Source organism: Alosa sapidissima, chromosome 16 (assembly GCF_018492685.1).
Source record: "Alosa sapidissima isolate fAloSap1 chromosome 16, fAloSap1.pri, whole genome shotgun sequence".
NCBI classification, from domain to species: Eukaryota; Metazoa; Chordata; class Actinopteri; order Clupeiformes; family Clupeidae; genus Alosa; species Alosa sapidissima.
The window spans coordinates 26,902,961-26,925,897 of record NC_055972.1 but is presented as its reverse complement, the minus strand read 5'-3'; the positions used below and the strand labels follow the sequence as shown (position 1 = coordinate 26,925,897).

General features: G+C 40.1%; 4 protein-coding genes across 6 annotated transcripts in view; 3 read left to right on the top strand and 1 right to left on the bottom strand.

Annotated features, from left to right (window-relative positions):
- Positions 1-646: 646 nt before the first annotated feature.
- LOC121685788 (epoxide hydrolase 1-like) overlaps positions 647-22,937 on the top strand; it is a 42,274-nt gene continuing 19,983 nt past the window's right edge. Inside the window, exons 1-2 of one of the 3 annotated variants that reach the window (XM_042066549.1) lie at positions 647-714; positions 16,189-16,192. Coding sequence is in view for 1 of the 3 variants with exons in the window: in XM_042066550.1 (XP_041922484.1) it covers positions 14,573-14,595 (23 nt within the window). In the remaining 2 variants the exon portion in view is untranslated. Of the gene's footprint in view, positions 715-14,368; positions 14,428-14,530; positions 14,596-16,188; positions 16,193-22,937 lie in introns of those variants that run through there. The other 2 variants (XM_042066548.1, XM_042066550.1) reach the window with 2 other exon arrangements.
- LOC121685790 (epoxide hydrolase 1-like) lies at positions 668-21,456 on the top strand. Its single transcript, XM_042066553.1, has 10 exons — positions 668-868; positions 1,918-2,131; positions 2,236-2,416; positions 3,559-3,768; positions 4,942-5,071; positions 8,363-8,577; positions 8,822-8,930; positions 9,068-9,193; positions 9,720-9,967; positions 21,437-21,456. Exons 1-9 carry the CDS (start codon positions 846-848, stop codon positions 9,925-9,927), a joined length of 1,416 nt encoding a protein of 471 aa, XP_041922487.1. The 5' UTR covers positions 668-845; the 3' UTR covers positions 9,928-9,967; positions 21,437-21,456.
- On the bottom strand, positions 11,537-13,033 carry LOC121685797 (cystatin-like). Its single transcript, XM_042066565.1, has 3 exons — positions 12,776-13,033; positions 12,545-12,649; positions 11,537-11,945 (listed from the first exon to the last, which is right to left on the bottom strand). Exons 1-3 carry the CDS (start codon positions 12,977-12,979, stop codon positions 11,865-11,867), a joined length of 390 nt encoding a protein of 129 aa, XP_041922499.1. The 5' UTR covers positions 12,980-13,033; the 3' UTR covers positions 11,537-11,864.
- On the top strand, positions 14,458-22,719 carry LOC121685789 (epoxide hydrolase 1-like). The gene is made up of 10 exons (XM_042066552.1): positions 14,458-14,595; positions 15,645-15,733; positions 16,352-16,476; positions 16,581-16,761; positions 17,927-18,136; positions 19,298-19,427; positions 19,832-20,046; positions 20,291-20,399; positions 20,537-20,662; positions 21,189-22,719. Exons 1-10 carry the CDS (start codon positions 14,573-14,575, stop codon positions 21,394-21,396), a joined length of 1,416 nt encoding a protein of 471 aa, XP_041922486.1. The 5' UTR covers positions 14,458-14,572; the 3' UTR covers positions 21,397-22,719.

Genomic DNA, 22,937 nt, shown 5'->3' with positions numbered 1-22,937 from the left:
CGGACTGAGACAGGAAATGTAGTCTAATGTGGAACCAAGATGTGAATTTTAACATTACCATTTTGCCGGGTTGATGGGGTCAGGTGGGGTTTGAAAATTCAATTCATAACACTTTGGTTATGGCTATTCACAAGGTCTGAAAAAAATATTAGACTGGTAGACTGACAGCCTAGAAATCTAGACGCACCCTAGCGGCAGCAAATTACATTTTAATGTGGGACTGACATAGCCTGGCGAGCCAGACCCACATTAAAATGTAGGGTCTGGGCACTCACCGTTCGCAGTGCTCAGTCAGAGGGGCGGGATAATCAGTTGTCTTTCAAATTCCCTCTGCACGCAATAGGACGCAATAGGATATTTGTTTTCAAGTAGCAGGGAATTCAAGCCAAACCAACTCTGCCATCAATCATTATGTTAAGCCCACCAAACGACTCTATACACGATTTCAATGTCCTGATTAAGTTTCGATTTCTGGAGCTCACAAGCCAACGGGGAGTTGCTAGACTAGCCCTTTGCTGCCGCTAGGGGCGCGTCTAGATTTCTAGGCCAGGACTGACATTGAAAATAAGTGTGGCCTTTGGAGTGGGCGGGTTTAATGATTCCAGACAGTCGACAGATGTCGCTAGACCTGTAGTTTCCTCACATTTGCCCGAGTCAGAACCGAACGGGGTCAGGCTAGATCTTCGTCTTGGAACGTAGCCTACTCTATCGTAGGTCACCTACTGTACACGCAGCCTTAACAATCTTTGGTCGAAGCAGAGCCCGTCTTCTCTGGTAGAAGTAAGGTAGCCCATGAACCTGACTAATGTAACGCCCGAAGACTAAAACTCGACGTTATATTCACCATGCAGGCAGTCGAACATATTCTGTGAGTAGCTCTTTCATCACAGCACAAAATTTGAGTTTTGAGTTTGCAGGGCACATTTAAGCAAGTTAGCATAACTGAGGGGGGCATTGTTACGGGTTTATCAAAAGTGGGCTACACCTGCGTGGTTGCGCTCGCCAGTCTGAACAGCGTTGTTGCAGGTTAGCTTACGCATAGCTCGCATTACTGTCACACTCCCTCCGGGCCTGAACCAGACTAGCCCTTTGCTGAAAGCTGGGAAAGAAAAATTAGCAGAGCAGGAGGAAATGAAATGTAACGTTATGTTCGTTTTCCACCACTCTAGCCTAACGTCCCTAGTGAAAATCTCTGAGGGAGGCCTAGCTCGGCGACTACTCTCACAATAATGCTATAAAAAATAACTTTCTAACTATTAGGCCTACACAGCAACTAAAGAAAACAACAAGTAGCCTAGCCTACAAATTCTGTAATTGTTGCGTGGTGCGTGCGTATTCTGCTCAAACAAAAGATGTGCGCATATTTCTTTCTGCATTGTTGAAGTGTTTACAAACTTTACATAAAAAATGTAAATAGCCTACTGTCATGCAGTTAATGGGATACTGTGCAGAGTTGGGAAGTCATGGTAGGCCAATTTGGTGTGAATACACATGGGAAATGATATCTCGTTGAGTAGTGCGTACGGCCAGAGAATGTCTAATTTTCCCGTAGACGGGCTCTGGTACGGCCGTATACCTGCAGGCGCGCCTGCGTCTAGGCTTCTGCAAAAAATAGGATTTTATTAGGTTGAGGCAACAAGTGAGTTGTAGGATGACAATTTTCTTAAAGGCTACCCTGAATAGCAGAACAAATGGTTTATTTCACTGTCTATGGAGAAAAACGAGCGGAAAGCCATTGGACCCAGAAAGAGATTTATTACACCATTATTGCATCCTCACTTAATAACGGAATAGTATGTTGCATAATGAGTCTGACCAACAACTTAACCTCTGTTTTGCAATGACTTATTACCCAACCGAGGACTTACGAGCTGTTACATTTGTTAATTTCTGAAATAGTGATTTTGTATTCTGCAGGGAAACCCTTCAAAGTTTGGACCAACAACAACTACAGCTTTTGTCACTGTCTACAGTAGGGGTTGGACTTGTAACATGGTACCTGATATTCAAGAAAAAGGTTGCAAAGACCATCCCCTTGGGTCAGGGTTGGTGGGCGAGAGGTGAGAGATCACTCAGTGAAGATGAGACAATACATCCTTTCACAGTAGAGGCTTCTGAGCATGAAATTCAGGTAAAAAAAGAAATGTAAAAATGTAAATCATATATAGAATATGAATAATACTCCAGTTGAATTGTACCCTTTATATGGTGACTTATAGGTGTTTTTGTTCTTAGGACCTTTATAGACGTATTGATCAAACAAGGTATACTGAGCCACTGGAAGATGGCCGCTTCCATTATGGCTTCAATTCTGTTTACCTCAGAAAGGTTGTGTCATACTGGAGGAATCAATTTGACTGGAACAAGCAGGTGAAGGTGCTGAACAAGTATCCACATTTCAAAACCAAAATAGAAGGTGAGTCTACAGGATCAGAGGCCCGTTGCACAAAAGTAGGATCAAGATATCGAGGATAAGTGACTGAGCTCAATGAATCCAAAACAAGAGCGTCCAGGCTTAATTGGTTGCACAAAGACCAAGCCAGGATGAGCAGACACGGATTTATCAAGCCAGGTGAAACCTATCCTGGATAAAGGCGTGCTCACGGATCCCTCAAATAGACCCTGCCACCGGTCACAGATTCACTGATTCACCATGGCAAGTAGAGCGGCTTCATTGCTTCTTCTACGGTGTAAAGTAGGTAGCGATAGCCTTTTCACAATAGCAACACCTCTCTTTAGGAGCATATTGCAACTAGTGTTGCGACCACCACGCGCGAGTATAAATGGTTACGGCGCTCACGTGACGTTATATTGTACATTGTATTGTGTTGTATTGTTATATACAACACCGCCACAGTGATAAAGCAAAGCAATCTTCCCTGATGGCGACAGTGGTCGGCTGGTGAGGGACCAATATGTGTTAAATTAGTTAATATGCGTGCTTTAAAGTTAAGTTAAATATATCCTGCAGTGGTAGAGATGCATGCTGTGAATTTCAGTTAAATATGTCCTGCAGTGGCAGAGGATTTTTTTTTTTCTCTCTGGCCCTAATATTCCGTCATTTTATATATAGCCTTATAGTCTATGGGGAACTATAAATTATCTAATGATTGCAACATCATCTAAAAATCATCATTTATCCAAAATGATTGAAATTAATGATCACAAACGTTTAAATAATGACAGTGGGTCTAGTTATATGTGATAACAATGGGTAGTGGAATAACTATTGGTTTCCGTTTGTGGTGACTGCTGACTGAGTTAAGGGATGAGATTACAGTAGATTCTGGAATGTAGCCTGGTCTGGAGCAGGCTAGCTCCACAGAATAAATCTCCATGGTAACTTATACCATAACATATCCTACTGCCCCCATCCCGCTTTTGTGCAACCGGATCACGGATAAATTGAGCCAGGATAACCAAGATATCCCAGCTTAATCCCTTATCCTAGTTTTGTGCAATGGGCCCCAGGTCTGAATACTCCATTTAATGATATCAACCAGTCCCAAAAGATATAAAAACGCTTGTACTAAAGGCCTGACTTTACTTTGATCTCAGGACTGGATATCCACTTCATTCGTGTGCGTCCACAGTATCGCGAAGGACAGAGGGTCTTGCCTCTCATGCTAGTCCATGGATGGCCAGGTTCTTTCTTTGAGTTCTACAAGATCCTTCCACTGCTCACAGAGACACAGGATGGCCTGGCATTTGAAGTCATCTGTCCCTCTATCCCAGGATACGGCTACTCAGAAGCCCCACATAAACAGGGTAAAGAAAATCATCACATAGTCCTATGTATAAGTATGTATTGTGTATTTAAGTATGTTCCCATAAAGTTCAAAGGTAGAACATTTAAAAAACGGCCTCAGGGCCAAAATTGATTTTGATATTTATTTTTTTCCAATTTCAGAAGTCAATCTGAAGTCACTTTCTTGGTCTTTTAGGCCTGTCAGTGCTCAGTGTTGCCAATTTAGTGACTTTGTTGCTAGATTTAGTGACTTTTGGCCATCCCTACTGACAGAAAACATTTTCTAGCAACTAGCGAGTTTCGCCTGTTTCGTTTATGAACGTCGCGTTCGCCCAGTGTTGACCCATGATTATAAAAGTAATGACTGGCCTATATGTAGTATCAGCCCATGTTATTGCACGGAAGTAGATGTTTTATAGATCTCAGCTCAGATTTGTTGTCAACAACGTCACTGGAAGGCAACCAGCTCCAGTAGCCTAACTTCTAGTGAGATTACATCAGAGATAGGTAGCTATGGCATGACAGGGAAACTAGGGATACACTTGCCAGCATCGTTCAACAAGCACATTGATCAAAGGAAAGTGGGCTACAGCTTCTTTCACAAGAAGAGCAAATAATTCAAATCGAGCATACAAGTTAGAAAAACCTATTTGTTTAGACTGTCGGCTGAGGGGAAAAAAGAGAGATCCTGTCACTCTGTCCGAGTGGACATTTATATATAGCCATTGTCTTTAGGTTAAATTGTGTGTATGTTAAAGTTATAATCAGACTGGTAGTCTGATTTAACAAAGCAAAACAGAAGCAGCTCTGGCAATGGAAGTCAATAAATAATTTCCGGGTCATAGCAATCGGAAAAAATATCAAAATAATTTTGGCCCTGAGGCCGTATTTTAAATGTTTACTTTTGAGCTGACCATGAAATCAAAAGTCTGAAAAACAAAGCATTATTTGTTTGTTTGTATCACATTCATAAACAAATAATGAAATAACAAGTCGTTTGTTCACTTTTTGTTTTTGGATTCTCAATAGAATATCAAATGAACGATTCATACATGGACCATTTAGCTAAATATTATTTGTAATATTTGATATTGTAAGCAGAACACATACTGCTTGAATTTTGCCCATCATGTGATGCTGTCACTTAGGCTATATACTGTATTTGAATATGTCCTGATCTGTTTGATCTCCAGGATTTAACTCGATGGACGCTGCTCGAGTCTTTCTGAAGCTGATGGAGCGTTTGGGATTCACAGAGTTCTACCTTCAGGGGGGTGACTGGGGCTCTCTCATCACGACCAATATGGCCCAGATGAAGCCTGAGTAAGGATGTCCTTTCATTCAACTTTTAAGTAGTTTTAGTCCAAAAGTCTTTACTGCTGATTTAAAGGAGCTATGATTTGATTTGCGTTGAAAGCAGCCATACATACGGTGTTCATTTTAGGACATCCTCAGACTCAGGTGTCAGACTCAGAAAAACATCTGTCATCTTCAGACAAAACAGCCTCAGCGTCAGAAAAACCTCTGTCATCTTCAGACAAAACTGCATCAGCGTCAGAAAAACCTCTGTCATCTTCAGACAAAACTGCATCAGCGTCAGAAAAACTTCTGTCATCTTCAGACAAAACTGCCTCAGCGTCAGAAAAACCAGACTCAGGTGTCAGACTCAGAAAAACATCTGTCATTTTCAGACAAAACTGCCTCAGCTTCAGAAAAACTTCTGTCATCTTCAGACAAAACTGCCTCAGCGTAAGAAAAACCTCTGTCATCCTCAGATAAAACTGCTTCAAACCAAACTGCCTCAGAAAAAGTGGAGTCAGGTCTCAGAAAAAACGCTGTCAGAAAAAGTGGAGTCAGGTCTCAGAAAATCAGGTCTCAGAAAAAACGCTGTCAGAAAAATTGGAGTCAGGTCTCAGAAAATCAGGTCTCAGAAAAAACGCTGTCAGAAAAAACAGAGTCAGACGAAAAAGTCTCAAATGAAAAGTTATTGTGGGGACAGAAGAAGACGACGGATACAGAACGGTGAGTTTAATATTATGCTTAATACGTTATTCTGTCACTGGCAGGGTAGGAATTTCACGGCGGCCACGACGGCCGTGGTAGCCCCTTGCGTTGGCCGTGATGCCCCTTTGAAAATCATAGGTTTACAGGCCACGGTGGCCTTGGTGCCCCCTTCTTTCAATATTCTGCTTTGTGTCCTACTAATAGCGATTTTTATTTAGCCTGCGGCCTGTCAAAATAATCTTAGCATTCACAGCGCAAATTAATTTAGTCTTTTACGCAGTGGAGAAAGTGACATCGCAAGAAAGTGCGTCCAAATTCACCCATTCTTCTCAGTTGAACTACTCGCGAAGTAGCCTATTCATCACACAGACATCACAAGTGATGTCACATGAAAGAGCTTTTTCTCAGCTTTTAAACGATGTTAGCCGATAATTGCTGTGTTGAACGGTTCGCGAGAAAAGTAAATAATATAATTCAATTTAATCATACATTCTACTGAAGGTTTTGCGTCCATGATCTCCCTACCCATTCATCTCGGTGGAATACTTTACGAACCCTTCTTTTAACACATGACAAACCACATATCAGAATAAACAGCAGACCTTACCGAACATAAAGGTGTAAAGCAGTCCCCTGTACAGTTAGCCGTTCCAGAGTAATCCAGTTTTGAATTTGCAGTAAATTTCGACATGCATTGATGTCTCCAAATTTGGGCTTTAAGTTTTACAATGTGTTTAAATTGTTCCACACGATTTCATAACGGGCCAAATACAAAATAAATGTTACAAATATCGCCTAGATATTGGTAAATCAGAGGATAGCTGACTAAGAGTTTATGAAAGTAGCCTGATCACAAAATGCTAAGCATGCATCTAGGCTATTTGAGTTTCTTAAAGATGAGCTGTGCTTAAATTTAAATTGTTCAATACATGATTTCATAGCAGGCCAAATATAAAATAAATGTTATATATAGCCTAGATATCTGTTTTTATTAGATGATCAGATGATTTACAGTTATATGTAATATGTCATGTTTCATGTTTTTGTTATGTTTCATACAATGATGCAGGTCTACTGCAGTGAATAGGCTAAATACAACTTTGATCATTTTTATAGCCTACTACTGTATAGTTAACTTTGGCCTTGGTGCCCATGTGGCCTTTGTGCCCCCCACCAAATATGCCCAACTGAAGGCCAAGTGGCCTTGCCCCCAGAATGGTGAAATTCCAAGCCTGGTCACTGGCATGTTATATTTGGTGCTTGGTTAGATGTAGAAATTATAAGTAAAGGTAGAAAGTGATCCAATGGTATACACATTGTAGGAAATCCATGGATGTAACTTAGCTAACCTCACTTCGCTACTAACATTAGCAGCTGCTGTAAGGCACATTCCGGAGTAAGCTACGTACTACATACAGCAAAATAATTTGTTTTTCGTAGGATTACGGTACATTCAATGAGCTAGGGAAAAGTGGGTTAAACATTTTTCCACCACGAAAGTCCAGAACGACACCTGGACCATTATTTCTTACTTTTGCTAACCGTTTCCCAGTTGTACACTACCTACCAGTAAGAAACCTGCATCATTATCATCACATCATTATTCCCAAACCCCCATAAAGACAAATGTGCTATGTCATGATGTAATACCATATAATACCATTAGGATAATACATGAAATAGCAGGTACCAACAACAAGGCACATTTCTCTAAATAAGTTAAGATAACATCTCATATCAAATGAATTCAACAACGCTGCAGTTATTGTCCCCTGGGGATTACATTTCAAGTACCTGTCTATCTTTATGTCTGTCTATTATTGTTGTGCAATGACAATGACAACTGCTAACGTTTTATAATGGTATTATATGGTATTACATCATGGCATAGCACATTTGTCTTTATTTAATACTTAATACTTTTCTGAGACCTGATTTTCTGAGACCTGACTCCACTTTTTCTGACAGCGTTTTTTCTGAGACCTGACTCCACTTTTTCTGACAGCGTTTTTTCTGAGACCTGACTCCTTAGAGATGTTTTTCTGAGGCAGTTTGGTTTGAAGCAGTTTTATCTGAGGATGACAGGTTTTTCTTACGCTGAGGCAGTTTTATCTGAGGATGACAGGTTTTTCTGACGCTGAGGCAATTTTGTCTGAAGATGACAGAGGTTTTTCTGACGCTGATGCAGTTTTGTCTGAAGATGACAGAGGTTTTTCTGACGCTGAGGCAGTTTTGTCTGAAGATGACCGATGTTTTTCTGAGTCTGACACCTGAGTCTGAGGATGTCCTAAAATGAACACCGTACATACAGCACTCTTCCATCAACTTGCATGGTATATAATACAGCGCCACCTGTGGTACAAAGTGGTATTACAAGAGAGCCAGCCTGCTGCTAGCTGGTTTGCATGCTAACTTTAGTGGATCATATCTGGGCAACAGACAACACGTTACTTTAAAACGATTGTTGCATCACATTCTGTAGCTCGTAGGTGATTTCTGACAGTTTTCAACAAAACAATACACAAAACACCTTTTCAAAAAACAAAATAAAATAAACCTCACACAGTTTCACTCTGAATTATAGCACAAACTTTCTGCTCTTACTTGTAGATGCGTAAGAGGCCTCCACTTGAACATGCTTGCTGTGACACGGGGAGGTCTTGGTATGCTGCTGTCTCTGATCATTGGACCATACCTGCCTTTCCTGGTTGGCTTCACATGTGAAGATGTCCGTCGGCTCTTCCCATACTTTGAAAAGAATGTGTATGAGATACTGAAGGAGACGGGGTATCTGCACATTCAGGCCACCAAGCCAGACACAGCAGGTAGACTTTGACTTTCAGCAGGTGGCTGCTCTTGTTTTAAAAATACAAGACTTCATGACTAATGATTGTGTTGTTACCCCTTTTATGTGTTCTGTTTGCATTGTCCTAGTTTCACTACTATGACAATGGTTGAATGCATAATTGAGCTACAATGATACCGCCATGTTAAATATGAATGCAGTGGTGTATAGTGGACCACTAGCAGCAGCTGTAGCAGAAACTCTGATTCCATCTTCCATTACAGGCTGTGGAGTGAACGACTCCCCAGTTGGGCTGGCTGCCTACATTCTGGAGAAATTCTCCTCTTGGACTGATAAGCAGAACAGAGATCTAGAAGATGGGGGCTTGGAGAGGTGAGCTGCTAGTTATGTCACAGAGAGTTTTTTTAAGAAAATCACAATGTTTTTTCCTCTACATTTATTTTAGAACTCTTTAATGATCTATATGCACATAGCTCTTCTTCAAAAGACGTTTTTCTTATCTGATACAGGAATTATTCCCTGGATGACCTTCTCACCAATGTTATGATCTACTGGACCACTGGAACCATTGTCTCCTCAATGCGTTTCTATAAAGAGAACCTGAAATCTAATCCAGAAAAGAGAATAGATTCCAGGTCAGTGTGATATAAAGAATTATGCCATATGCCGAATTATTATGCCGAATTTTTCTATTTTCTATACAAATCCATTGAAGTTCAGCGTTCACAGCGCTCCTTGCCCTCGGTGGAAAAAAGTCCTCACCGCTGACCGTTTTTTACCACGGCACTCAGAGCGGTGAAAGTGGAAATCTGTTCAACTCTTACAACAGCGCTGGGCTCGTCAATGTCACTTCTCTCTCGACCACCAATCAAAACATTGTAACATAGCAACAAAAAACACTCCACTGACGCGCTCTGAAAATGAGGTTGAGGGCGCTGTCAGCGCAAAAAAAAACAGTTGATGGACACAGGCCCTTATTGTTCAACTCTATACAGTAGTAAAACATGTCGCAGAGTGTTGATTTGTTGCATACATTGTGAATTGTTTTTCTTAAAAAAAAAAAAAAAGAAAAGATGATGAACAGAAGACCAACTCTGAGCTGTCCACCTTTCCAGTGACCATCTACCTGCTTATTGGTAAACGTAGACTTTTTGCCTGCAGGACTGGCATTTATGTGCCGATGGGATTTGCGGCTTTCCCCCAAGAGCTGCTTCACTGCCCCCAGGCCTGGGCCCGCTGGAGGTACAAGGACATCCGCTCCTACACCTACATGTCCAGCGGGGGGCACTTTGCTGCCTTTGAGGAGCCCAAGCTGCTGGCAGACGACTTTGTGCAGTTTGTGAAAAAGGTGGAATGCAAAAAATTGTGAATTGCATATTAACTTGTAGTTGTCTGAAAAAGCGTATTAGGTTTGTAAAATTGAAAAAAAGAGAAATACTACGGCGATGATAAAATTACTTATGATAACCAAAATTCACAGTAAGGAAGAGTTATATACTGACTGCACTTTTATATAAAAAATAACTTTGTTAAACCATTTTATTGTAAAATAAATACTACAGTGACAGTAAAATAATTTACTTTTTTACGATAATTAGTGCTGTCATTAAATTGCTGGCTTTTAGTTGAAAATTCTCAAAAAAAATCATCAAAATTCACAAAAAGATGAATATGCTGATTGCACTTTTATAAAAAGTAACTGTGTTAAAAAAGATGTTGTGTTTGAAAGTCATATACTATAATGGAGCTCCATATAACTAATTTGTTTAAGGGCCATTCACACCAAGTATGATAATAATATGAATGACCGCGTCCACGCATAAACTATAACTATAACGACATGAAGAATGATATTTTTAGGGATCACTTTCAGAGTGATTTTGAGAATGATAAAAAGGTGACATTCATCAACACAATGAGAGATTTTTCTTATTTTCTTATCATTGGTCAGTGTGGACGCTTTTATCATTATAGTTATCTTCATAGATATCGTTCCTGGTGTGAACGGCCCTTAAGTCTGGGCAGCAACTTGATATGACTGGCATTAGACATTTTGGTAATTTATTATCTACAAATATAGACAATAATAGACATTCAAATACTCTTAAATAACTATCAAGTGAAAGAGGTGATGAATATTGAAAGCGTTTTGTTGTAACCGAGATCACAAGAGGTGATTAATTAGAAATGAATGCCTTGTCAGAGAACTGTAATACATCTGGCCAGATGTAGACCAGATACATTTAGTATGCAAACAGTTTGATCATCAGTGTGTACCAGAGGCTTTACACAGTACTTGTGGAAGGGCTTTGTTTGAAAAATGCCTGCCTGTAAATTGTTGTTTTTTAGAAAATTAAAACCTTTGCATTCATAAATGTTCAATTCTCAGTAGGTTGGTTTACATGGACAGTTTATTTCAGTTCAGTTAGTTTCATTCAGATTAAACTATTCCAATTGAAAAATGTGTGCCGTCTGTTTACATGGGTATGTTCTATTCCGATCAGGTGCTTACAGGCACTCTAGAATCTTAGATCGGAATAGCCATTGTTGCTTTACTTTACCTGATTGACTGCTCAGTCGGAATGAGAACAGAGTAGTTTTATTCCGATCAAGGTGTTTATTTGTGTCATTTTTATTCAGATTGAGCCATTTTTCAGATTCTAATCAAAATAAAAGTGTCGATGTAAACCCACCTTGTATTGTTAATGTTATGAAGGGTTTATGTGTTTTTGTAGAGTGCACATAACTCATAACAAAACTCCTGAAGCCTAAAGGTGAAGAAAAATGTCCTTTGATGTATTAATGTCACCACTTTCAAAACAACACTGTTCAAAACTGAAACACACAGAAAAGTGTGTTGTCTCAGCTGAGACAAAAAGGACCAAATGTATAGTTTTTAGTTATGCAATCTGCCTCAGATATAGGAACAATTCATGGAGTCACAACATAATCACATCACTCCACTTTCACTTAAGGTGTTTAAGGCCGATGGTGTAGAAAATCTTTATTTTGAGAGAAAGGTTGGTTAGAATTGTCAACAGTTGGTTAAGGTTCAACAATTTATATTAGTGGTATGTGTGTACAGCAGTATACTGTAGGTATGTAAGCATTTCACTGCTCATTATACTTGTATGCATAGGCTATGTGACAAATAAAACTTGAACTTGGACTTGGTAGTATAAAAAATAGACAGTCAGTAGGTAAGTTAAAATAAATGTAAACTAAATTTCATTAAAATACTGAATGAGTATGACTACATGCGGCAATCCAAAACCTTTCTGGACAATGAAGCTTCTTCAAGAAAATCTAATGTTTGCAGGCATACTTCATAAGCTTGGGTGGGCCCAGCCATGGTTGACTCCAGACCTCAAAATAGCATGTGTTTGGCTGAAAGAGAAACATGAAAGTGTTTGTAAATTGAACGTAACATTTTACATTTACAACTAATGCTGCCTTCACATGCTTTTAAGCAATAATTTCAAGGGGGAATTCAGACATCAGTTTGATAGCCGAGTTGGGATGACCATGTCACTTTGTGGTCCATTTGTAATTTTTCTTTGGACTTTTGGACTGATAACCAATGTTACAGTTTGTCACTTGCAAGCTGCATATACATCTCTCACATAGCACCCAGCACCATATGTTTGAGCTTATAAATGTTTTTATGAATCAAAACATTCATATGTTTTACATTATTCATATTTACTCACTTATATATACTATATATATTACTCACTTGATCCTTGTTTTTTACTCTTCATTGTTACACTGGAAACGGTTATCAGCAGAAATATTTTGAACTAACATACACATATTCTTTGTAGTATCCCATGGTTGTGCAACTTAAAAGTCGGAATAACTACTTCACAACTCTGGATACTAGGCCATAATCACACAGGTCAAACAATACCAAGTCGTAAAAAACAAGTAGTCATGAGACCAGCATTTCAAATAACTTCCGGTGTACACTAAAATGGTCAGCATACCTTTTTGAGCTCTGAGTTGTCCTTGGCACACATCTCCTGTGGGGATGACTTGTAGCCAGATATAACCATTTCCACTTCAAACCTGTACATGGTCCCTGAAACAACCTGTAGGAACAAGCACATAATACTACACATTGGATTTCAGGCTCATTGAAAGCGTAGACATGCATGTGTAGAAAATGATACATGTCAATATGGAGGAAAAGGAAAGAGAAATGACTGCAGACAAACCTGACTCGTAGCCTTGATCACTTTCGCCACTTTGTAGATGTACATATCATTGCTCTGCTTGTTGAATTCACCGACTGCGAAATTCAAAGCGTCTTTCACCGCAGGAATATTAACATCTGTATCGGTCATTTCTCCGGGCATTGGAGAAGTGCTGACCCTGGCAAAAGCCAGGGTGACCAGTAGGGTTGCAGTTGTCCAGAACATGGCCTCTGCTTCTGTTCAAGGGAGCGGAGAGTGATTCTCTTGAAAGGTCTGAGGCAGTTAATTTCTTATCGCCTCTATATATACTGCATGGTGACATTGATGATTAAAAGGGAGGACTGTAGTGTTTGAACAATGGATAAACAGTAGATAAAACTATAGGGCTAACAGGAAAGTTTCAGGTGGAGCTGACATCACTAGAAAATGAGGTCACTGGCAACAGCATGTTCCAATAACACTACTCAAAGTTCTCTAGGGTGAGGCTCTATCTTATACATATTAGTCACATCGTGGTAATACAAATCACATGAGTACAATGTTCTTTTCCAAAACTCCTCATACATGCAGAAATACATGAATACATGGACACTTCTTGGACATAGAATGTGATCCATTCTCCATATGGAAGTCATGTGGCTACTCCAAGTAAGTAAGATAATTGGTTAATACAATACATATACATCCTTCAGCATTTTCTTGCCATAGTATGCTCCCTGTCAAGATATTCCTAATATTACGACCTCAGGCAGAATACCTTTAACTCGTGACAAAAGGGGTTGCATGACCTTTATTAGAAAGTCGTGACATGGAGAGAGCAAATGGCAGACAAAGCAAAGTTGATACATTGTATCAAATGTATAGAAAAGCATACACAGAATATAAGAAAATATAATGTCAATCACCTCTGTAATAAGATTTGTTAGCAATCCAACATTTCACACCCTGGGTCACACCCTTACGGTCATGTTATGTCATGACCAACACAACATACTGTATCTCAAGTGAAAGCATGGGTGTAATTCATCACTTTTCGGATTACTTTAAAACCAGCACTATTTTGATGTGTTTTAAATTGCGACCAAATCATGGAGTTCTCATCACACATACAGTATATGACACACAGAGTATTCACTAACACAACATACTGTATCTCAACTGAAAGCATGGGCGTAATTTATGGTGGGTGGACAATAGGGTCATGTCCCTATCACTTTTCTGATTACTTAAAACATTCCCTTACTATTTTGATATTAATTGCATGTGTTTTAAATTGCAACCTGATCATGGCATGCATTTCGATTCCAAATTCACACCCGTTCTTCTTGGTTCAATTGCTCAGTTCTCATCACAAGGATACAAGGAAGTTTATTGTTTTTTATTAAAAACTCTCTATACACGATTTCAATGTCCTGATTAAGTTTCGATTTCTGGAGCTCACAAGCCAACGGGGAGTTGCTAGACTAGCCCTTTGCTGCCGCTAGGGGCGCGTCTAGATTTCTAGGCCAGGACTGACATTGAAAATAAGTGTGGCCTTTGGAGTGGGCGGGTTTAATGATTCCAGACAGTCGACAGATGTCGCTAGACCTGTAGTTTCCTCACATTTGCCCGAGTCAGAACCGAACGGGGTCAGGCTAGGTCTTCGTCTTGGAACGTAGCCTACTCTATCGTAGGTCACCTACTGTACACGCAGCCTTAACAATCTTTGGTCGAAGCAGAGCCCGTCTTCTCTGGTAGAAGTAAGGTAGCCCATGAACCTGACTAATGTAACGCCCGAAGACTAAAACTTGCTTTAGAAAATTCGACGTTATATTCACCATGCAGGCAGTCGAACATATTCTGTGAGTAGCTCTTTCATCACAGCACAAAATTTGAGTTTTGAGTTTGCAGGGCACATTTAAGCAAGTTAGCATAACTGAGGGGGGCATTGTTACGGGTTTATCAAAAGTGGGCTACACCTGCGTGGTTGCGCTCGCCAGTCTGAACAGCGTTGTTGCAGGTTAGCTTACGCATAGCTCGCATTACTGTCACACTCCCTCCGGGCCTGAACCAGACTAGCCCTTTGCTGAAAGCTGGGAAAGAAAAATTAGCAGAGCAGGAGGAAATGAAATGTAACGTTATGTTCGTTTTCCACCACTCTAGCCTAACGTCCCTAGTGAAAATCTCTGAGGGAGGCCTAGCTCGGCGACTACTCTCACAATAATGCTATAAAAAATAACTTTCTAACTATTAGGCCTACACAGCAACTAAAGAAAACAACAAGTAGCCTAGCCTACAAATTCTGTAATTGTTGCGTGGTGCGTGCGTATTCTGCTCAAACAAAAGATGTGCGCATATTTCTTTCTGCATTGTTGAAGTGTTTACAAACTTTACATAAAGAATGTAAATAGCCTACTGTCATGCAGTTAATGGGATACTGTGCAGAGTTGGGAAGTCATGGTAGGCCAATTTGGTGTGAATACACATGGGAAATGATATCTCGTTGAGTAGTGCGTACGGCCAGAGAATGTTTAATTTTCCCGTAGACGGGCTCTGGTACGGCCGTATACCTGCAGGCGCGCCTGCGTCTAGGCTTCTGCAAAAAATAGGATTTTATTAGGTTGAGGCAACAAGTGAGTTGTAGGATGACAATTTTCTTAAAGGCTACCCTGAATAGCAGAACAAATGGTTTATTTCACTGTCTATGGAGAAAAACGAGCGGAAAGCCATTGGACCCAGAAAGAGATTTATTACACCATTATTGCATCCTCACTTAATAACGGAATAGTATGTTGCATAATGAGTCTGACCAACAACTTAACCTCTGTTTTGCAATGACTTATTACCCAACCGAGGACTTACGAGCTGTTACATTTGTTAATTTCTGAAATAGTGATTTTGTATTCTGCAGGGAAACCCTTCAAAGTTTGGACCAACAACAACTACAGCTGTTGTCACTGTCTACAGTAGGGGTTGGACTTGTAACATGGTACCTGATATGTCACGGACAGAAGACGACCCAAGAGCGCAAGTTCAAATTCAGAGTCTTTTTATTGAAGGGTTCAGGGGGGAAGAGGAGTGAGAGAAACGTGAGGTCTTGGAGGTTCCGGTTCCAGGGGTGCTAGGAGTGCCAGGGGTTCTCGGGGCTCAGGGGAACCCACACACAACAGCAAGGTGAACAGCAGGCAGTAGTACAGACCAGGGCTAGGCACTAAACGTGGTGAGAGACAGAAGGCAGATTCGAGTTACCGGGGGGGCTGAAGATCGGAGAGTAATCGAGAAGATCCGGAAGGCAGGTCGGGATAACCGGGGCAGTAGAACAGGGAGGCAGTCAAGAAAGGATCCGAATCACAGGTAGGAGTCAGAGAGTAGACAGGCAGGCAGGTTACTGGTCCAGGTTTGAAGACGATCTGACAGGGCTTGGCTGAAAAACAGGGCTTTATATACTGGGAGAGGTTAGTGGAGAAATGCAGTGCAGCTGGCAGAGTAATTAGAGCTGAGCAGGGCGGAGCCAGGTGGAGCTCGTTAGGCAGAGTAGAGAGAGAGTGAGCAGAGTGGCAGAGAGTTGAATCAATTAAGGGTTGTTGCCAGGGAGAGAGAATGCTCATGACATGATATTCAAGAAAAAGGTTGCAAAGACCATCCCCTTGGGTCAGGGTTGGTGGGCGAGAGGTGAGAGATCACTCAGTGAAGATGAGACAATACATCCTTTCACAGTAGAGGCATCTGAGGATGAAATTCAGGTAAAAAAAGAAATGGAAAAATGTAAATCATATATAGAATATGAATAATACTCCAGTTGAATTGTACCCTTTATATGGTGACTTACAGGTGTTTTTGTTCTTAGGACCTTTATAGACGTATTGATCAAACAAGGTATACTGAGCCACTGGAAGATGGCCGCTTCCATTATGGCTTCAATTCTGTTTACCTCAGAAAGGTTGTGTCATACTGGAGGAATCAATTTGACTGGAACAAGCAGGTGAAGGTGCTGAACAAGTATCCACATTTCAAAACCAAAATAGAAGGTGAGTCTACAGGATCAGAGGCCCGTTGCACAAAAGTAGGATCAAGATATCGAGGATAAGTGACTGAGCTCAATGAATCCAAAACAAGAGCGTCCAGTCTTAATTGGTTGCACAAAGACCAAGCCAGGATGAGCAGACACGGATTTATCAAGCCAGGTGAAACCTATCCTGGATAAAGGCGTGCTCACGGATCCCTCAAATAGACCCTGCCACCGGTCACAGATTCACTGATTCACCATGGCAAGTAGAGCGGCTTCATTGCTTCTTCTACGGTGTAAAGTAGGTAGCGATAGCCTTTTCACAATAGCAACACCTCTCTTTAGGAGCATATTACAACTAGTGTTGCGACCACCACGCGCGAGTATAAATGGTTACGGCGCTCACGTGACGTTATATTGTCGCACGACAGGTCGGGAGTGGCGAGTATGTATAAGACATAATTAAAAAGAAAGGCAACACCGCCACAGTGATAAAGCAAAGCAATCTTCCCTGATGGCGACAGTGGTCGGCTGGTGAGGGACCAATATGTGTTAAATTAGTTAATATGCGTGCTTTAAAGTTAAGTTAAATATATCCTGCAGTGGTAGAGATGCATGCTGTGAATTTCAGTTAAATATGTCCTGCAGTGGCAGAGTTTTTTTTTTTTCTCTGGCCCTAATATTCCGTCATTTTATATATAGCCTTATAGTCTATGGGGAACTATAAATTATCTAATGATTGCAACATCATCTAAAAATCATCATTTATCCAAAATGATTGAAATTAATGATCACAAACGTTTAAATAATGACAGTGGGTCTAGTTATATGTGATAACAATGGGTAGTGGAATAACTATTGGTTTCCGTTTGTGGTGACTGCTGACTGAGATAAGGGATGAGATTACAGTAGATTCTGGAATGTAGCCTGGTCTGGAGCAGGCTAGCTCCACAGAATAAATCGCCATGGTGACTTATACCATAACATATCCTACTGCCCCTATCCCGCTTTTGTGCAACCGGATCACGGATAAATTGAGCCAGGATAACCAAGATATCCCAGCGTAATCCCTTATCCTAGTTTTGTGCAATGGGCCCCAGGTCTGAATACTCCATTTAATGATATCAACCAGTCCCAAAAGATATAAAAACGCTTGTACTAAAGGCCTGACTTTACTTTGATCTCAGGACTGGATATCCACTTCATTCGTGTGCGTCCACAGTATCGCGAAGGACAGAGGGTCTTGCCTCTCATGCTAGTCCATGGATGGCCAGGTTCTTTCTTTGAGTTCTACAAGATCCTTCCACTGCTCACAGAGACACAGGATGGCCTGGCATTTGAAGTCATCTGTCCCTCTATCCCAGGATACGGCTACTCAGAAGCCCCACATAAACAGGGTAAAGAAAATCATCACATAGTCCTATGTATAAGTATGTATTGTGTATTTAAGTATGTTCCCATAAAGTTCAAAGGTAGAACATTTAAAAAACGGCCTCAGGGCCAAAATTGATTTTGATATTTATTTTTTTCCAATTTCAGAAGTCAATCTGAAGTCACTTTCTTGGTCTTTTAGGCCTGTCAGTGCTCAGTGTTGCCAATTTAGTGACTTTGTTGCTAGATTTAGTGACTTTTGGCCATCCCTACTGACAGAAAACATTTTCTAGCAACTAGCGAGTTTCGCCTGTTTCGTTTATGAACGTCGCGTTCGCCCAGTGTTGACCCATGATTATAAAAGTAATGACTGGCCTATATGTAGTATCAGCCCATGTTATTGCACGGAAGTAGATGTTTTATAGATCTCAGCTCAGATTTGTTGTCAACAACGTCACTGGAAGGCAACCAGCTCCAGTAGCCTAACTTCTAGTGAGATTACATCAGAGACAGGTAGCTATGGCATGACAGGGAAACTAGGGATACACTTGCCAGCATCGAAGGAAGGAAAGTGGGCTACAGCTTCTTTCACAAGAAGAGCAAATAATTCAAATCGAGCATACAAGTTAGAAAAACCTATTTGTTTAGACTGTCGGCTGAGGGAAAAAAAGAGAGATCCTGTCACTCTGTCCGAGTGGACATTTATATATAGCCATTGTCTTTAGGTTAAATTGTGTGTATGTTAAAGTTATAATCAGACTGGTCTGATTTAACAGTCTGATTTAACAATGCAAAACAGAAGCAGCTCTGGCAATGGAAGTCAATAAATAATTTCCGGGTCATAGCAATCGGAAAAAATATCAAAATAATTTTGGCCCTGAGGCCGTATTTTAAATGTTTACTTTTGAGCTGACCATGAAATCAAAAGTCTGAAAAACAAAGCATTATTTGTTTGTTTGTATCACATTCATAAACAAATAATGAAATAACAAGTCGTTTGTTCATTTTTTGTTTTTGGATTCTCAATAGAATATCAAATGAACGATTCATACATGGACCATTTAGCTAAATATTATTTGTAAATATTTGATATTGTAAGCAGAACACATACTGCTTGAATTTTGCCCATCATGTGATGCTGTCACTTAGGCTATATTTGAATATGCCCTGATCTGTTTGATCTCCAGGATTTAACTCGATGGACGCTGCTCGAGTCTTTCTGAAGCTGATGGAGCGTTTGGGATTCACAGAGTTCTACCTTCAGGGGGGTGACTGGGGCTCTCTCATCACGACCAATATGGCCCAGATGAAGCCTGAGTAAGGATGTCCTTTCATTCAACTTTTAAGTAGTTTTAGTCCAAAAGTCTTTACTGCTGATTTAAAGGAGCTATGATTTGATTTGCGTTGAAAGCAGCCATACAGCACTCTTCCATCAACTTGCATGGTATATAATACAGCGCCACCTGTGGTACAAAGTGGTATTACAAGAGAGCCAGCCTGCTGCTAGCTGGTTTGCATGCTAACTTTAGTGGATCATATCTGGGCAACAGACAACACGTTACTTTAAAACGATTGTTGCATCACATTCTGTAGCTCGTAGGTGATTTCTGACAGTTTTCAACAAAACAATACACAAAACACCTTTTCAAAAAACAAAATAAAATAAACCTCACACAGTTTCACTCTGAATTATAGCACAAACTTTCTGCTCTTACTTGTAGATGCGTCAGAGGCCTCCACTTGAACATGCTTGCTGTGACACGGGGAGGTCTTGGTATGCTGCTGTCTCTGATCATTGGACCATACCTGCCTTTCCTGGTTGGCTTCACACGTGAAGATGTCCGTCGGCTCTTCCCATACTTTGAAAAGAATGTGTATGAAATACTGAAGGAGACGGGGTATCTGCACATTCAGGCCACCAAGCCAGACACAGCAGGTAGACTTTGACTTTCAGCAGGTGGCTGCTCTTGTTTTAAAAATACAAGACTTCATGACTAATGATTGTGTTGTTACCCCTTTTATGTGTTCTGTTTGCATTGTCCTAGTTTCACTACTATGACAATGGTTGAATGCATAATTGAGCTACAATGATACCGCCATGTTAAATATGAATGCAGTGGTGTATAGTGGACCACTAGCAGCAGCTGTAGCAGAAACTCTGATTCCATCTTCCATTACAGGCTGTGGAGTGAACGACTCCCCAGTTGGGCTGGCTGCCTACATTCTGGAGAAATTCTCCTCTTGGACTGATAAGCAGAACAGAGATCTAGAAGATGGGGGCTTGGAGAGGTGAGCTGCTAGTTATGTCACAGAGAGTTTTTTTAAGAAAATCACAATGTTTTTTCCTCTACATTTATTTTAGAACTCTTTAATGATCTATATGCACATAGCTCTTCTTCAAAAGACGTTTTTCTTATCTGATACAGGAATTATTCCCTGGATGACCTTCTCACCAATGTTATGATCTACTGGACCACTGGAACCATTGTCTCCTCAATGCGTTTCTATAAAGAGAACCTGAAATCTAATCCAGAAAAGAGAATAGATTCCAGGTCAGTGTGATATAAAGAATTATGCCATATGCCGAATTATTATGCCGAATTTTTCTATTTTCTATACAAATCCATTGAAGTTCAGCGTTCACAGCGCTCCTTGCCCTCGGTGGAAAAAAGTCCTCACCGCTGACCGTTTTTTACCACGGCACTCAGAGCGGTGAAAGTGGAAATCTGTTCAACTCTTACAACAGCGCTGGGCTCGTCAATGTCACTTCTCTCTCGACCACCAATCAAAACATTGTAACATAGCAACAAAAAACACTCCACTGACGCGCTCTGAAAATGAGGTTGAGGGCGCTGTCAGCGCAAAAAAAAACAGTTGATGGACACAGGCCCTTATTGTTCAACTCTATACAGTAGTAAAACATGTCGCAGAGTGTTGATTTGTTGCATACATTGTGAATTGTTTTTCTTAAAAAAAAAAAAAAAGAAAAGATGATGAACAGAAGACCAACTCTGAGCTGTCCACCTTTCCAGTGACCATCTACCTGCTTATTGGTAAACGTAGACTTTTTGCCTGCAGGACTGGCATTTATGTGCCGATGGGATTTGCGGCTTTCCCCCAAGAGCTGCTTCACTGCCCCCAGGCCTGGGCCCGCTGGAGGTACAAGGACATCCGCTCCTACACCTACATGTCCAGCGGGGGGCACTTTGCTGCCTTTGAGGAGCCCAAGCTGCTGGCAGACGACTTTGTGCAGTTTGTGAAAAAGGTGGAATGCAAAAAATTGTGAATTGCATATTAACTTGTAGTTGTCTGAAAAAGCGTATTAGGTTTGTTTGTAAAATTGAAAAAAAGAGAAATACTACGGCGATGATAAAATTACTTATGATAACCAAAATTCACAGTAAGGAAGAGTTATATACTGACTGCACTTTTATATAAAAAATAACTTTGTTAAACCATTTTATTGTAAAATAAATACTACAGTGACAGTAAAATAATTTACTTTTTTACGATAATTAGTGCTGTCATTAAATTGCTGGCTTTTAGTTGAAAATTCTCAAAAAAAATCATCAAAATTCACAAAAAGATGAATATGCTGATTGCACTTTTATAAAAAGTAACTGTGTTAAAAAAGATGTTGTGTTTGAAAGTCATATACTATAATGGAGCTCCATATAACTAATTTGTTTAAGGGCCATTCACACCAAGTATGATAATAATATGAATGACCGCGTCCACGCATAAACTATAACTATAACGACATGAAGAATGATATTTTTAGGGATCACTTTCAGAGTGATTTTGAGAATGATAAAAAGGTGACATTCATCAACACAATGAGAGATTTTTCTTATTTTCTTATCATTGGTCAGTGTGGACGCTTTTATCATTATAGTTATCTTCATAGTTATCGTTCCTGGTGTGAACGGCCCTTAAGTCTGGGCAGCAACTTGATATGACTGGCATTAGACATTTTGGTAATTTATTATCTACAAATATAGACAATAATAGACATTCAAATACTCTTAAATAACTATCAAGTGAAAGAGGTGATGAATATTGAAAGCGTTTTGTTGTAACCGAGATCACAAGAGGTGATTAATTAGAAATGAATGCCTTGTCAGAGAACTGTAATACATCTGGCCAGATGTAGACCAGATACATTTAGTATGCAAACAGTTTGATCATCAGTGTGTACCAGAGGCTTTACACAGTACTTGTGGAAGGGCTTTGTTTGAAAAATGCCTGCCTGTAAATTGTTGTTTTTTAGAAAATTAAAACCTTTGCATTCATAAATGTTCAATTCTCAGTAGGTTGGTTTACATGGACAGTTTATTTCAGTTCAGTTAGTTTCATTCAGATTAAACTATTCCAATTGAAAAATGTGTGCCGTCTGTTTACATGGGTATGTTCTATTCCGATCAGGTGCTTACAGGCACTCTAGAATCTTAGATCGGAATAGCCATTGTTGCTTTACTTTACCTGATTGACTGCTCAGTCGGAATGAGAACAGAGTAGTTTTATTCCGATCAAGGTGTTTATTTGTGTCATTTTTATTCAGATTGAGCCATTTTTCAGATTCTAATCAAAATAAAAGTGTCGATGTAAACCCACCTTGTATTGTTAATGTTATGAAGGGTTTATGTGTTTTTGTAGAGTGCACATAACTCATAACAAAACTCCTGAAGCCTAAAGGTGAAGAAAAATGTCCTTTGATGTATTAATGTCACCACTTTCAAAACAACACTGTTCAAAACTGAAACACACAGAAAAGTGTGTTGTCTCAGCTGAGACAAAAAGGACCAAATGTATAGTTTTTAGTTATGC